At 44.3% G+C, this 15,908-nt stretch overlaps 1 protein-coding gene across 5 annotated transcripts in view; it reads left to right on the top strand.

Annotated features, from left to right (window-relative positions):
- The window catches only part of FAM13C (family with sequence similarity 13 member C), a 61,678-nt gene that overhangs the window by 12,011 nt on the left and 33,759 nt on the right, over positions 1 to 15,908 (top strand). For 4 of the 5 annotated variants that reach the window (XM_035137981.2, XM_035137984.2, XM_035137985.2 and 1 more), the window contains 3 exons: positions 625 to 805; positions 7,513 to 7,634; positions 8,918 to 8,981. In XM_035137981.2, the coding sequence (XP_034993872.2) occupies positions 625 to 805; positions 7,513 to 7,634; positions 8,918 to 8,981 (367 nt within the window). The remainder of the gene's footprint in view (positions 1 to 624; positions 806 to 7,512; positions 7,635 to 8,917; positions 8,982 to 15,908) is intronic. The other variant, XM_060274964.1, reaches the window with a different exon arrangement.

Consider the following 15,908-nt stretch of genomic DNA (forward strand, 5'->3'; position numbering starts at 1 on the left):
TGGAAAGACAGTAGTACTGGACCACATGCATGAGCCGTTAGATATAACACAGAAATATAGAATTGTAGAGTCAGAAGGGACCATGAGGGTCATCTAGCCCAACCCTCTGCAATACAGGAATCTTTTGCCCAATGTGGGGCTCGAATCCACGACCCCGAGATTAAGAGTCTCAGGCTTTATCAACTGAGCTATCCCAACATAGGAACAACCTGGTATAAAGCATCTTCTAAAGTTGTAGAAGATGTTCTCGAAGCTACGAACATGAGTTTGACCAAATTGTGGGAGGCAGTGCTAGACAGGACTGCCTGGCGTGCTATGGTCCATGGGGTCACGAAGAGTCGGACACGACTAAACAACAACAAAGTTGTAGAGGCCTGAGGTATGGCCTGATTAGGCAAACGCAGCCACCTCACTTTTCAGAGATATTTTTTGTAGTTTTAAAAATGTTACATTTGTACGTAGCTCTGTCCTGGAATGTTAATTAAATAGGAGGAAAGGGGGGGAAGGGGGGGAGGGCTAAACAAAAGTAATCTAAAAATAAATTGTGAGCATGATGTCTTGAGCATTACATTTCTTGCTCACCCGTCACGGTGCCTTTTAAAATTTGCTTTTATTTTCTTCTAGAGATGAAAACAAGGAAAACCACCCAGACAAAGCTATAGTCTTAGAGGAAAACCAGGCAGTGTTCCAAGATACCCAGACACCCTGTGATGGCACATTGAGGGTTGGAATGGGGAACTTAAAATCCAGAAAGCCCACATCTATTTCAAAACCAGAAAATGGGAAAAACCGTGAAGAAAGTCAGGTAATAATAAGCTCTCCTATTTGCGCTATAACTGTATGACAATAGAAGAAATGCCGTTTAAATGCAAAGCGGCGGCATTTTTAATCATTTGGGCAACTGGCTTCCACTGGTGATCAGGGTCGTGTACGTAAGCGATAGGGCCACCAGCCACATTTCAGCTCAACCCACAGATCTTCTGGGAGATAGACTGGAGTCGCTGCACCTCTACAGAATGTGCAACAAAATAGCCCAGCCCAGCTCAGCCCATGTAGCTTTACTGGTCCTGCCTTGCTCTAGGCTTCCCAGCTGTGTGATTGGTCACAGCCCTTTTTTGTCTCCCTATAATATTTCCCCTTCCTCTTAGCAGGTTTGTCTGTGCCATAGATTGGGCGATGTGCATCTACAGTGGACATGTGTCCTACTTTATAGAGGGCAGTTGTCCCCCTGAAGGCCAGGTGAAAGGCAAAGTTCAAAGTCTTATCCAAGTCCAGCTTGGAGAAGTTGCTCATTGAAATTTAGCACTTGGATATCAGACTGAGCAGGCACACAGGCCACAGGCACCCCCCCACCATTGAAATTATATTATTCATTTCTAAATTCGCATGCACACGTGCAAATTAGCACACACACAAATTTGATGCAAATAAGCTGTCTCCTTGATCCTCTTTTTTGGTAATGCAAATGGCTGCCCTGTCTCAGACTCCGCTGTCCCTCACCTGGTCTGACTTCGCTTACTAAAGTCTGCCTGGAACTGTCCCTTGGCCGCCCTTGATCCTTAGTTCGGTGTCTTTTCCCGACCACCTAATTGTCTGTGGCCCAATCCTGCAGATACCCAGATTTTGCTCCTCTCTTCCCCAGGGATATTGAGCCCCATCTCCCCCTCCCCAAATCTCTGTGATTGGGCAATCCCGTGCACACCTACCAGGGAGCAACTCTCATGGAACTCAATGAATTTTCAAGTAACATGAGTTGGATTGAGCTGCGTAATATTTCCACTGTCATTACTACCAATAGCAGTGCAAAGCATTCAAGTTAGGATGGTGGCCCTTTGGTGGATACATTGGGTGCCATTTTTGGGTGTGTGTGTGTGTGTGTTTGTGTGAATTGTTTGTACTCATTTATGGGACCTTTATGTCAAACTAGGATTTCTCCTGCATTTGACGACGGAGTGATGGGATCGGATGAAGCCCTGAGCTTGTGGGGTTGCTGGCAATGCCTTAACATGCCTCAAGCTGGTGAAGCTAGAATTGTGAATCTGAGGTTTTTCTTTAGCCCTTCATGGTCTGGGAGGTTTGGCAATTGGCATGTGTGTGTTCTACATCTACCGGTAGTTTGCTATGCTATGGAGAGTGCTGTTGTGCTTTGTGGGTTGCTTGTAGGCTTCTCACTTGGTTGGCCATTGTGACAATAGGCTGTTGGAAGACATTAACCTTTCATCTGTTCTTATGTTCTTAAACGCATTGTACCTTCACGATATTTTGTCATGGTGCTAGATTGAAAACCCAGCTCTTCACCGGAGTTGATGTTCTCTATTCTTTTTAATGATTCAAATTAGTATAGTCGTTAATGGCAAATGCTACAATATATTTTCATGGAACTGAGATAGGATTTCTCCAGCACAGAGTACGCACTACCTATTATGCTTGATCTGCAATAGCAATCCTACATGTTTTTATTTATTAATTAAATTTATATATCGCCTTTCCACAAGCAAAACCTGTCCAGGGCGGCTAGCAAAAATGAAACAGAGAAAGAAAACAAGCATGATAAAATATAACAAAACCAGAGCAGATAAAAAAGCCAATGAATTAGTAGCTAATCAAAACCAGCAAAATATTCTATTAGCTTGATCAGTTTCCTTTGTACAGACTCTCACTTCAGATGGATCTCCTTTTTGTGCAGGCTCCTTTTGTTCATAGATCCCTTAAATGTGCTCTTAAAAAACCCTATGTCTGCATGGATTCACTTACGACGACAGTGTTTCTATTTGAAGTCTGCTGGATGAAAAGCAACCATGGAATTTGTAGGATGAAACTGAGGTGTTAGAAGGCAATGTGTATCATCCTCCAATTGCACATGTATCATATGCATGGATATAAATATGTATAATGAAATGATTCACTCTTAGATCCTTAATTGGCACAGAGATGAACTCCTAAAATGATACTAAACCCCTTGGTTTAAAAAGGAGAGCAAAACAGAATTTGTTAATTTTTGTCCTAATTGCTAGGATGGAGCACTAAGAAAGTACAAATCTTCAAAGGAGAAGATGCTAAGAACCTCTGTTTGAAAGAATATGCCAGTACATAGTTTGATTCAAACCAGGTGCGTGGTGGCTTCCAGACCCTGAACAACTCAACATTAACGATATGTTTTTAAGCATATGAGGCTGCAGTTCTATTCCCACTTACTTGGGGGCAAGCCCCACCGAGCTCAGTGAGACTTACTTCTGAGTAGATGTGTAAGGGATTGCTCTGTAAATCGGAGGATTAAGGATAGGACAGGTAACCTCACTATAAGGAGGTTTGGAAAGTCTGAAAGACCATACAAATTCATGAAACTTTCCTGCCCATGTCAATGCCATGTTTTCTCCAATGGCGAAAGCAGACAGTGGGGTAGAAATGCAGGTTGTGTAAACACAACCAAGGAACAGGGTAAAAATTATTATTATTTTGTTTATTAAATTTGTATAATGCCCTATACCTGTAGATCTCAGGGTGGTTTACAACACATTACAATATAAAAAGCACAAAATGCATAATAAAAACGAAAACAAAAATAACCCAATAATCCCTGCTTCCACAGCACATTTAAAACGGCATTAGATGTCAGCCAGCTAAATGCCTGGTTAAAGAGGAATGTTTTTTCCTGGTGCCTAAAGATTTGTAACTAAGGCACCAGGCGAGTGCCTTTCTTCCCCTTCTATTTGCCAGGAGGTGATGGGACCAGTGGCCATGATCTTGGTTTTTTTTGATGTTGAGCTTCAGACCATATTTTGCGCTCTCCTCTTTCACCCTCATTAAAGGGTTCTTTAATTCCTCCTCACTTTCTGGCATCAAGGTTGTGTCATCTGCATATCTGAGGTTGTTGATATTTCTTCCGGCAATCTTAATTCCGGTTTGGGATTCATCTAGTCCAGCCTTTCGCATGATGAATTCTGCATATAAGTTAAATAAGCAGGGAGACAATATACAACCTTGTCGTACTTCTTTCCCAATTTTGAACCAATCAGTTGTTCTATATCCAGTTCTAACTGTAGCTTCTTGTCCCACATAGAGATTTCTCAGGAGACAGATGAGGTGATCAGGTACTCCCATTTCTTTAAGAACTTGCCATAGTTTGCTGTGGTCGACACAGACCATAACTATATAAAATAATAAAGTCTATTCCCAGTCATACCGCTCCATTATTCATTGGATGAATGCAGTGTGTGTGTGCATAATATAATATCTGGATTGCGGAAATTGATGTTTTGTGTCAATCAGTGCATTTGATTTCCTTCAGCCCTGGACTTCAACTATAGAATTTTTTAATACTGGAGGAATTAAGGGATGCACAAAACCCCATGAAGCAGCTATGCTAGCATGTCCCTGGGAGCAATGGTTGATCTGCAGCTTCCACGTTAACCAAGCAATTCCATTGATTAATCATATTGATTAACACTTTCAGCCTGACAAATAAAAGATCAGCTATGGACGAAGGGGTGAAAGCCAAGCGCTCACCTCTTTATTTCAAGGGCATGCTATTTGGCATGCAGTGTTAAACCCTTTTAAGTGGGAACCGTTGCAGGCTGAAGTACAATCGATTTGACGTGAATGTGAGCTCAGGAACAAAGATCGTTGCAACTTTGATGTGCTTCACAATTTATTTTGTCTGGGTCAGTGAATTTGGCAGTTTGCAGTGTAAGCACCTCAGGGCAGGGACTTGTCTGTTGGCTGCTGTGTAGAACACCACAGAAGCTGATCATGTGAAGGACCATTTAAATACAGTGGTACCTCTAGTTGTGGACGGGATCCATTCCAGAGGTCCGGTAGGATCCCGAGGTTTCCGCAACCTGAGGGCCCAGGCCCGTCTTAACCACATCCAGCGCCATGGCGCAAAGGTCCCTCCGGCGTCCCCTCCCTTCCCAAAATTTAGCCTGGGGCGGAGGGCGCAAAGGTCCCTCCGGCGTCCCCTCCCATCCCAAAATTTAGCCTGGGACGGAGGGCGCCGTTGGGGAGGGAGGGAAAGATAGAAGCCGCCGCAGCCTCAGGGGCTGGAAGATGGCGGTTGGGAGGGGGAGGAGGAGGCAGCAGCAGCAGTAGCTGCAGGCACGGGGCTGTGGGGAAAGGCAGAGGGGCTCTCTCCGCCGCTGCTCTCCTCCGCAGCTGCCGCTTTGTGCTGGTTCGCCTCCGCGCTCCCCACCCTCCGCCGCAAAGTGGCAGGGCGACCCCTGAGGGAGCTGGCTGGCTGCTGTGGTAGGCTGGAGAAGCACTCCAGCCACCAATTGCAGCGCTGAGAGGAGGGGCGGCCGCCGGGGATCACGCCCACCTCCCGGGCGGGGCACGCAAACCAGCTGGAGAGGGACGGGTGGAGGGAGAGAGGGATGGAGGGCTGATCGCTGTGCGCCCGGCTCTCTGCCACCGATCACCTCCTCCTGCCTTCCCCCTGGCGGCGGGCAGGCTGCCGCCCCTACTGAGCTGTGGCCCCTGCACCTCTTCCCTGGCGCCCTCCAGTGCCCAGTGCTGTGGTTCCCCGCGCCACTAGCCTCTATGGCTAAGACGGGCCTGTGAGGACTGCTTCTGTGTATGTTGCTTGGTGTGGTAGGCCTGAGATGCAGGAGTCCCTGAGAAATGACCACATGTCATATGAATGGCTATGGTGGGGACGACAACCTCCCTCCAGAAATAGAGTCTTGGGAGGTCTCCTTTCTTAATCCTTATGGTTAGACTTGGGCTGTACTGGCTCCCAGCCTCTAAGCACAACAACTATCTCTAGCTAATTTCCTGTCTACGACAATAAAATATGTTCTCCTGAATTAAAAGAAAAATACACAATGGGAAGCAATCGAGCGTTAAGATCTGGTCTCTGATCAAACAAATCCTGGCTCGTGAAGAAAAGAAAACTGCTGTGATCTATGGTTTCTCCATACCTCATGGGTGTGTGTTTGTAAGATCCACAAAATAATTTTGCAGTATCTTGTTTTCTGACAGTGTGTTTCTAAGAGGCCTTGCCATGAGGCTGTTCCCTTTGTGTGCTGCCTCAGAAAGTCAGAGGCTTCGTTATCACTGGCAGACCCTCAAAGCGTCCCCATTTTCCAGCGACAGACCTGGATTTACAGAAGCCGAACCAGTTTCTGGTGTTATCCTGGAATGTCCCGCTTTTCCTTAGGACGTCCTTTTTTTTCATTGGAGAAATTTTGGAGGGCATGGAATAGAAGTGGAGCTCACATGATCATATGCTCCCATAATACCGGTAATAAACAAGCAAGCAAACAAGCAAACAAACAATTAGAATAGTAGATAATAACAAAAGTAACCATGGTTAATAATAACAATAGATAACAACAGCAATAATAAAAACAACAACAACAACAATAATCCCTGCACATAGAAATCTAGCATACAGGGTGAGGCCAGAGCTGCCTGTTTTCTTGAGAGCTGATTTTCTCTGTATAAATAAGTGGATGTCTCTGTGACAGCAAGAGAGCAAGAAAGCATTCAGTCACCTGCGTTGTGAAATGCTGCAGCCCAGACATGGGTTTTTATCACCTCATTGAGATTTAGTATTGAGCGGGAAATTTTGACCCTGACTCAAAAAGTGCTGATATTTAACCTAATTGAACACAGTGAACATAAAAGTCTCGGTCTCCTTTGGGCTTCAACTTTGGAGTTACGTTGATGACCTCTGGATTCCCCCTTCCAACTCTTCTTCCTAGGCTGCTTGCGTCCCTTGCTGTCCTCTTCCCCTTAAGCTCCTGCTTCTTCAGTCACCAGCCAAGCTATAGGCCAACCAATGGTAGCTGGGCAATCTCCTGCCTGCCCTTGCTTCTCTATGGCATTAAAGCAACCCATTATGGACAGAAACGTTATCTCTACCACCAGAAACCCTTGGTGCACCACAAAAATGGTTTTCAAACTGCGCTGAGGAACTTAGAGGTTCATTGGAAAGCTGATAGTTCCTGAGCTGGAAACTCTGTGATGGTGGGCGAGCTTTTCAGAAATTCACTTGTCCTCTTTGGTCCTCCTTCCCTTTCATTGTGAAACTATATAGGTCAATGATGGGGTGGTTCTGATCTAAGGTATGCTCACGTCCAGCACCCTCTCATGTTTATTTTTACACATATAACAGGGTTCTGTAACAGATGAGTCAATGTGGGAAGGACTCCTTCAAGATGAAGAGTGTTAAAAAAAGCAACAACAATTCATTACAATATAGGTAGCCTGAAACAGAAGCTGGGTGGCTTTGGAAAAAAATCTCTTTTAAAAGGAGAAAGTGACAGAGAGTTACGATAATAGCACTGATACTGCATGCAGGTGTGTCTTGGGGACTCCCCCCCCCATTACAATCTTTGCATCAGGTTGTTTAGTACAGTCCCTTCTTGGGCCCCACATTTCTCCTCCCCTTACATACTTACATTTCCCACCCACCCCCCACACCTCCCAAAATAGACAGCTGACACCAGTCCGGCCACTGTTTACTTGAGTGGATTGCATTTGTCGATTTGTTTTCTTGTTTGTTTATTGCAGGAGATGGGAAATGCACTGCCGTGGCTCTCTGACTGTCAGAGGAAAACGGGAACTCCGGCTAATGATTACACCGAGAACGTGGCATTCAGATACCAGGAAACCGTCATCAAGTTTCAACCCAGGTATTCTCTTCCAAGTAAACAAATCTTGTTCACTTCTGTTTAACTCTAAATCAGGGCGGACACCTGCACTTCTCTGTTTGCAAACTGGCATAACTTGTTATCCACTCAGTCAGACATTGCCAGCCAGCCATGGTTGGTGCTCCCCTGGGTGCCTAACACTTTTTTCCAGTCTCAGGCAGCAAAAACCGATTTATTGAGCCCCCTGGGGGCTAACCCATACATGGCTGCCGGATCATAAATTTTGCAGGTCTACTCCCTTCGGAAACAAGGTTTTAGAAAAAGAAAAAACACAGCTGAAAGATGAAATTCTATGCTAAGGTAACCCAAGTTCTTTGTTTAAAAACCTGAATTCAGGCACCTTGAAATCATGCTTCATTATTTTCTCTCATAGAAGCTAATTGAAAGCCCTTGCTTCTGTGGTAAAATTAAGCACAGTCTGTGCAACTGATAGGCACTTTGCTAATGAAAACAAATGCGTTATTTTTTTGCTCAGTTTGCTAATAAAAACAAATGTGTTATTTTTGCTCAGTTCTTTGAGTTCTTACTAACCATTACAAACAACTGCTTTTGCTCAAGTGGGAATTGATCTCATACTTATTTGGATAACTATCTCATGATTCCACCACCTTGTCAAAATTGTGATAACTATTTCAAAGACAAATTGGACCGAGTTTCAAATTTTTCAAGACATTCTAAGGCTCAAATTGGTCTCCGTGCCATTCATACAAGTACCAGTTGTGTGAATCTTTCTTTTTCTTTCTTAGTCTAACTAGCACACACAAGACCTACTATCTGGATTGGGACCCTGACACAGGAAGATTAAGGTGGTTTATCCATTTGCTATGGTACCAGTCTAGATCAAGGGCCCCACAACTGCTATTTGAAATGTGGGGAAATCCTCCTAATGGTGTCAGTGGAAACTTTCCACTCAGTGCTGACAGCAGGCAGCAGGGGTCTGATCTGGATTGGGAATGCCACGGGGAGCTCTCTGCGTGCTTTTTATGCTAAAAAGTCACTCGCTTAATTGCCATGAGTGTGTGGTTCATGTCTAGTTTGCGCCTTAGAAAAAAAGGAAAAGTAGGTGGCATTCTTAACAGTGCCACAGTGGGTTCTCCTCCTGCAGTGTGTGGCTTTGTGACACATGAAAGCACACACAAAGATACATGTGTAAGCTGAACCGGCTCTCCATTTTGCCCCAGTCCTTGTTCTCGAGGTGGGCAGTCCGCCTTTTAAAACACTTCGAAGTGGCACCTACAATTACCCTCCCAATTTTCATGTTGCAGGACAGATCAGAGCGCATTCATTTCACCAAAGGATGGCACTGAACATTTCCAGAACTTCAGTGAGGTAAGTTTATTAGTGACCTGAAAAGCCTGCTATAGGATGCTGTGGGCATCTTTATTTAAGCAAGGACAAGAGACAAAGGGCCGGTTTGCACTTGCATGTCCCCCATTCATCCCTTTATGACTTAAGGATAATCTGTTAGAGGTGAGTGATGGGAAGCACCTTTGCCCAAGGTTCTGGAGAGCTGCTTTCAGATGATCTAGAATAGATCAGGCACCCCCAAACTGCGGGCCTCCAGATGTTTTGGCCTACAACTCCCATGATCCCTAGCTAACAGGACCAGTGGTCAGGGATGATGGGAATTGTAGTCCAAAACATCTGGAGGGCCGAAGTTTGGGGATGCCTGATCTAGATAATAATGGGCTAGACAAATAGTCTTACTTGGTATAATGTACCTCTCTCTCTCTCGTTTATTTATTTATTATTATTATTACTTAACCTTCACCTGTACAGATAAAAGGGCAGGGTACAGAACATAAAAAAGTAACAACCAAAGTATACAAGAGACAACAAAGCCTTATACTATGCACCATCAAAACAAGCAAAGGCAGCTTAAAAATAGCAGGGAAGGCTAAACCTTCACCAGCACGAAAACCTTAAAAGTCCTGGGCAAAGGAATATAAGTATTAACCTGGGGCCAACATGGTAACAATGTCAGTGCTTGTTATGTGCATCAGAGGAGGGTGTTCCACAGAGAAGCAGTAGCGACCAGTGGGGCAGTGTGGGTACCCGTCTGCTGCTGTCCTAGCTACCTAACACCATAGGCCACTATTGCTTACCGAGAGGAAGAAGGGAGAGGGATGAGGCATGCACAGCTTGTTGTGGTGCGACAGGTGGTGGTGGAGCTAATCCAACACTCCTGTCACTGGTGCCAGACTCTTCCCACCCTGCCCCATCCCTCTTGGTAGGTGGCTGTGGCTTGCGGTTCTAGGAAGCCAGGAGAATGAGACTCTATTCCCCATCACCACATAGCAAGCCATCTCCAGTGGTGGCGGCATGTGGGGGAAAACATCCTCCAAAGATCTCAAAGACATGAGCAGGCTGGTATAGGGAGAGCCACACTTCCAGGCATTTGGGTCCCAGATAACGGTTCAGATGGTTGGATTTCGGTGAGCTTTGGTTCATGCTTCCATTGTCAGACAAGTAATAAAGAGTGCAAGGGATGTGCATGCATGTATGAATCGGCCTGATTTTATTGAAGGCATTTGCTTCGAAACACTAATTCTGGTGTACGTGCAGTGGTCCTGAAAGGAGGCAGGAGTTCTGCATTATGATCTGAATGTACGTGTACTTACTAAAGAGTAAAGGCCAACATTGACAGCATTGCTTTTCTTATGTGCATTGGAACGTTCCAGAGATTTGCATCATAGCTGCTTACTCCTTTAGCCGAGTGATCAGTGTCCATACAAATTATTTTGCTTTGTGCTGCTTATATGTCTGTCAGCTACAAAGGCTGATCAGTAAAGGGAGGGTCAAAAAGAGCCACTTCCTCCTCATCAGGCAGTCACTGTGGACAATCCATGGTAATTGGCCAGTAGAATGCTCTTCTTACTCTTGAGAGCCAGCCCTGTATTATGCTCAGCGAGTAAGCAGAAAGCTTTGTGGCAAGTGCTGCAATTGGTTAGCTGTTGAGATGGTGGCACTGCTACCTTGAAGAAATTGGGGAGAAACTTTGGGCTCATCCATACTTCCGCTTGTCCTGTGCCAAGAAATATGGACATGAGCATTTTCCTGCTTGTCCCACTCTTTACCACTGAATTGGAACAAATGGCAGTCTGTAAAACACCCAATTGCTATTTGGTCCGATTCAGTGGTAAACCATGGGTTTCTCCAGGCAAAAGTGGCCGGCCAAAGAGAGGTGTGGGCAAGCCCTTCTTTGCACTCCTATAACTTGGTTGGCCTTGTGCTGTTTTGAATTACATGTGGTTCAAAATTAGCCCTGGGATGGCCTCCTTTTGTGAAATTACGCACCATACAAACCATGCGTGCCGTGCCACCCACCTTGTGACACGCATGCAGATAAATGAGCTGCCACAACTTGTTTATGGTTCTGGTTTGGTTCTATTCTGAAAACGGAGATTCCTTTGAAAATCAGAAACATTTGTAAGCTTAGAGCATTGTAAAGGTACAAGGAGAAGATTGCTCAAGGTAGATGAGAGACCTTGTTAAGCTGAGGGGAGGACGTGCAGATGTTATGTACTGATAACAGCAGAGCGTAGGAGAACAAAAGAGGCAAAACTATAATGAGAGAAAATCAAGACTGGTGACTAGCAAAATAGTAGGCTCAAAATGTGTTGCTGAAGAGTAAATCTGAGAAGCTTTAAAAAATAATAATGATAAGGTTGCCTACTTGATCAGGCAGTGGGAAACGTATTAGGCCAAGAGGATATAATTGAGCAAATTTATGCTCTGATGACCATAACAGTGTACTACTGTTGCCCTGGGTAAGACAACCATCATGAAGGAGGTTGACTAAAGGCATATTTGCACCAGATTCAGCATTATGGCAAGCATTGCATAATAAAATAGGCGTGACCTGGCACGACAGAACCCTGCTCTAGATTTGCCCTGTCTGTAATGCAGTTGTGGGTGCAGGACCACTATGGGCCAAAGCAGCACTTCTCAAACTTCTTTTTCATAGGACACATCACCTTCCCCCCACCTTTTGTGTGTCCCCCCAAAAAAGCATTACCGTAGGTAACTCATATTTTAAAAAGGTACTCTCTAGTGCAACGAATGGGGGGGGGGAATACACTCCCCTTCAGCACTGACTTCATAACTAACACCAAACCAGGTATGAATTATGAAAAGTATGTGTCCTTCCCAGGCCATGCTACATACCAGGCCACTGGTACATTTTATAAAAAGGAATGCTTAGTAGAATGCACTAGCACCGTATTATGAAAATCACTGGCCCTAGGCCAGGACCTTAATGCTAGTTTGATAGTCTGACTTTGACCACCACCATAAAAAATAAATCAAGTTCAGAGCCATGTATAAATATCCTCAGCTGTTCCAGACCTTTCCATTGAGCACCTAAATGGAGCTTGTTGACCACCAGGGATATACTTTGAGAAGCTTTGGGCTCAAGAGTTTGGGGTATATAGACTACAGGTGCATCTCTACCCTCAAAGGCCTCTGCTTTAAATAAAGAGGTCGCTGTGGCACTACAGTACTCCCCCTACCCCAGACATTGAGCTTGAGCAGAAAAATCCAAATCATGCACCATGGTAACTTAAATTCAGTGCCGAGACAATCTTTATAGTTCTGCATCTTGTATAACACACACAGCATTCTGGGCTTGCTGGTATTTCTCAGCACCAAATAAAAATGTATTTCATTTTGTGATAAATCGGCAAATGCGAAACAAACGTTCAGTTATCAACCTTAGAAATCGTGGGGAAAGGGCAGTTTCATAGATCTCTTACATTTCTTTAAGGGAACAGCAAAACTGGGTGGTTAGGAAATTCAGAAACACTCCACTTTTATGCATGTGTTGTAATGTGTAGCTTAATAGTAGTGGATAAAGTTGTAGTCTAGGTTATGAGCACAGAAGCATGGAATGCAAAATTGAATTAATGAAACACTTCTTTAAAAATAAAATAGCACACTTGCTTGGTTTATATACTTCATGGGGGCAAAGCACTATCCAAGAGTATTGAAATCCATCTTGTAATAGCTTGAAGTCTTATTTTTCCTCCCTTCGCTAACATCTGGTGTTTTGCCAGGCAGCGTCCACCCACTTTCAAGCTATCTTAAGGGCCGGAAACATCCGTTTTAAAAAAAGAAGTGAAAGCTTATGATTTCTTACTGCTTGCGTCTGTACCCAGCACAAATCCTGTGCTTAGGTGGTATAATTGCAGAATACATCCTGCCTTGACAATGATGCTTCTGCACCCAGTTCTGCAGACTCTTGCAATATTGCTTTGCACGCACTTAAATGGAGCAAAGAGATTCGGATGAAATATAAGTCAAAATGATGCCTTTGAAAAGAGCGTGATTGCTGCCACAGTTCTGCTTGTGAACTTGTGAATCATATTCTGACGTTGCATTGAGTGAATGAGTTGCCTTTAAGAGCCCACTTGCAATTTAGTATACTGCGGAGTCTCTCCCTGGTTTATTTGGATCTGCCTTTCTGTTTGGGTTTCTGTTGTTTACCGGGATCAGTAGCTGAAGTCCAGAAATGTTATAGTCTAAATAAGCTGTCTGCTAGACAGAAGAATCATGTGAAGTGGCTTAGACTGGAGACAAGGTGCAGCTCATTAAGCCATTGATAGCAGTCCAAGTTTTGTAGGCCAAGTGCACAAATAATTCAGATGGGTCAGTTCACGCAGTTGCACCGAGAATGTAGGGCCAGGGATGTAGTGGTAAATTTGGAAGTATAAGCACTCATCCTGGCAGCCCACACCCCCAAAGAGCATCTGAAAGCATTGTTGATCTCTGTGGATTTGTTGGCAGTCAAGAGAGTAATAAATGCCTCATTCTCTGACGTCCTCTATGCTAATCTGTCACAACAAAAGTCAGAAGCTGAAGGTCTTGTTATCAACTCAGTCGCTTGCGAGAGCAAGGAGGGCCTGTCAGTTACCCTCAGCTCTTTGACGGATGACATAACTGCTAGTGCTGTTTGTGTGGGGAAAGTCCTGGAGCTGTGCTTTGCTTTGTCCATCCTCTTCTACGCTGCCGATGTATCGTTTGTTGGTTCGTGTACAACTAGCCGTTAGGTGTCTTGGAAACTGTGGTCATTTCAAAAATGGAATAGATGGAGGTCTGGCAAGGGGCTTGGATAGCTGAGTAAAGGGTGCAGTCCCAACCATGTCTGCTCGGAAGTCAATCCCATTGAATTCAAAGGAGCTTACTCTCAGGCAAAAGGGGTTAGGATTGCAGCCCAAATTGCAGATACAGTCGTAGCTTGGTTTTCAAACAGCCTAGTTCTAGAACGTTTTGGCTCCCAAACGCCAAAGTGACTGTTCCAGTTTGCGAACTATTTTTGGAAGCCAAAAGTCTGATGGGGCTTCCACGGCTTCCAATTGGCTGCAGGAGCTTCCTGCAGCCAATCAGAAGCCGTGCTTTGTTTTCCGAAAGTTTTGGAAGTCAAACGGACTTCCGGAACGGATTCCATTTGACTTCCAAGGTGTGACTGTATACTTTGAGAGCTCTGCTTATTTCTTACAGGCTTGGTGTGTGGTCTAAAAACCTTAGTAGAGTCACATGGAAGCCAGTTCCCAAGTTCAGGATGGGCCAATAAGTCCATGCCACTTTTCCACATGTTCACTCCTGTCTCTTCTTTTTCATTTCCACATTAACCTGTTGAGTTTTAAATGAAGACGTGTGCCCAAATTTGTATTTCATATGTGAATTTAAACACATGTTTCTATGTGCCTTTTCTCTCAAAATGCACATCTTAGAAATTCTGTCTTTTTTTGTGTTCTGTGGGTCAAGAGTCATGTTGGAAAAACCAGGAAGTGTGGAAAGCTGGCAGCTAACAAAGTTCCAGCCTGTGTGTTAGTCTGGGAGGTGTGGGTCAGGTTGGTTCATATCAGAATTCAACAAAGATCCGATTCTTCAAGCATCCCTCTCCAAAGGTCCACCGTACACAAATATCACCGTACACAAATAGCAAAGGAATGTGGGGGTGGGAGGGGGGCCTATGGCCCTCCATGTGTTGCTAAACTACAATTCCTATCATTCCTTTATATTGCATGTCCCCTCTGGGGCTGATGGGAGTTGAGAGTCCCAACATCATCTGGAGGGCCAGAGTTTCTCTATCAGTGTTGCAGTCTGATCAAAAGACACAACCCAGGCTGAGTCTTTGAAAGTAAAGGGGCAGGACTACAGAGACGGACATCAGTTCAATTTACAAAGCCCCCCCCCCCTAAGTTCTGTTGGTGCAAAATAAGGTGGTTCTGTGTAAGCAGATGCACTGCCCCCTCCAGAGCTCCTTGCGATAAACAGGTTCTTCATCACCCATCACACAAGGGTCATTTCTTTCGCAAATGAGGAAAAATATCTGTAGCCCTAATGCCATGCCCGAATAAAGCAATTTCTGCATAGCTGGTTCAGCAGTGGCCTGTAACAAACAAAACACGAGTCTCTTTGTGTTTCACTGCTGTTGGTTTGTTCTGCACACAAAGGAAATGGCTGACTGGAAATGGCAGTGTGTTTTCTCCCTCTCCTTTTCCCATCTTAACAGCTGTTGACAGTTTCCTTGTTTATCACATCTAAAAACCATAGCAATTTCTTTCTGGATAAATAGAGGTAGGCAAAGATGTGTTCTCTTTGATGTCTCTCCACCTCCACCCCCCGGCACTCCCCACAACCAACACCTAAATAGACTCTGAATCTACCACCTTCCTTCTTTTGAAATGTTGCTTTCCTTGAAAGGATGCTGTGTGTGTGTGTGTGTGTTGTTGTTTTTTCAAATAAAGCCTAGTGTTTAATAAAAGCCTAGCGACTAGTATTCGAAATGGCCTTTTCATTGTTACGTATTTCATTGTATGCTGACTTTATTAAAAAAAACCATTTGATTAAACTTGGCTTTCTGAAGTTCTTCCAAAGACTTTGGTATTCAGCCTACATAGAAAGAGTCAGCATGAGGCCAGTTTGAGCCTGGAAGGGAGATGTTGTTGTTGTTGTTATTTATTATTTCTTCTTCTTCTTCTTTGGCGATCACTTGTAGCCGAGTAAGATTGTCTTCCGCAAACACGATTTTAACAATGTTTTAACAATTTTAACAATTATTATTTAGCACCATATATGCAAATGAACAGGTGTGATAGCTCCCTTTCCAAAGAGGCATGCTATCTAAAACAGACACATGAAAACAACACAGGAAGGGGTAAGCAGAGACTGCGCTAATGAGAGAAGAGCATGTTGTCATTTCTATTACATGCCCTTTTTCTTAGGTCACATACACACTATATATTTACAGCA

This window comes from Zootoca vivipara, chromosome 5 (genome assembly GCF_963506605.1).
Source record: "Zootoca vivipara chromosome 5, rZooViv1.1, whole genome shotgun sequence".
NCBI lineage: Eukaryota > Metazoa > Chordata > Lepidosauria > Squamata > Lacertidae > Zootoca > Zootoca vivipara.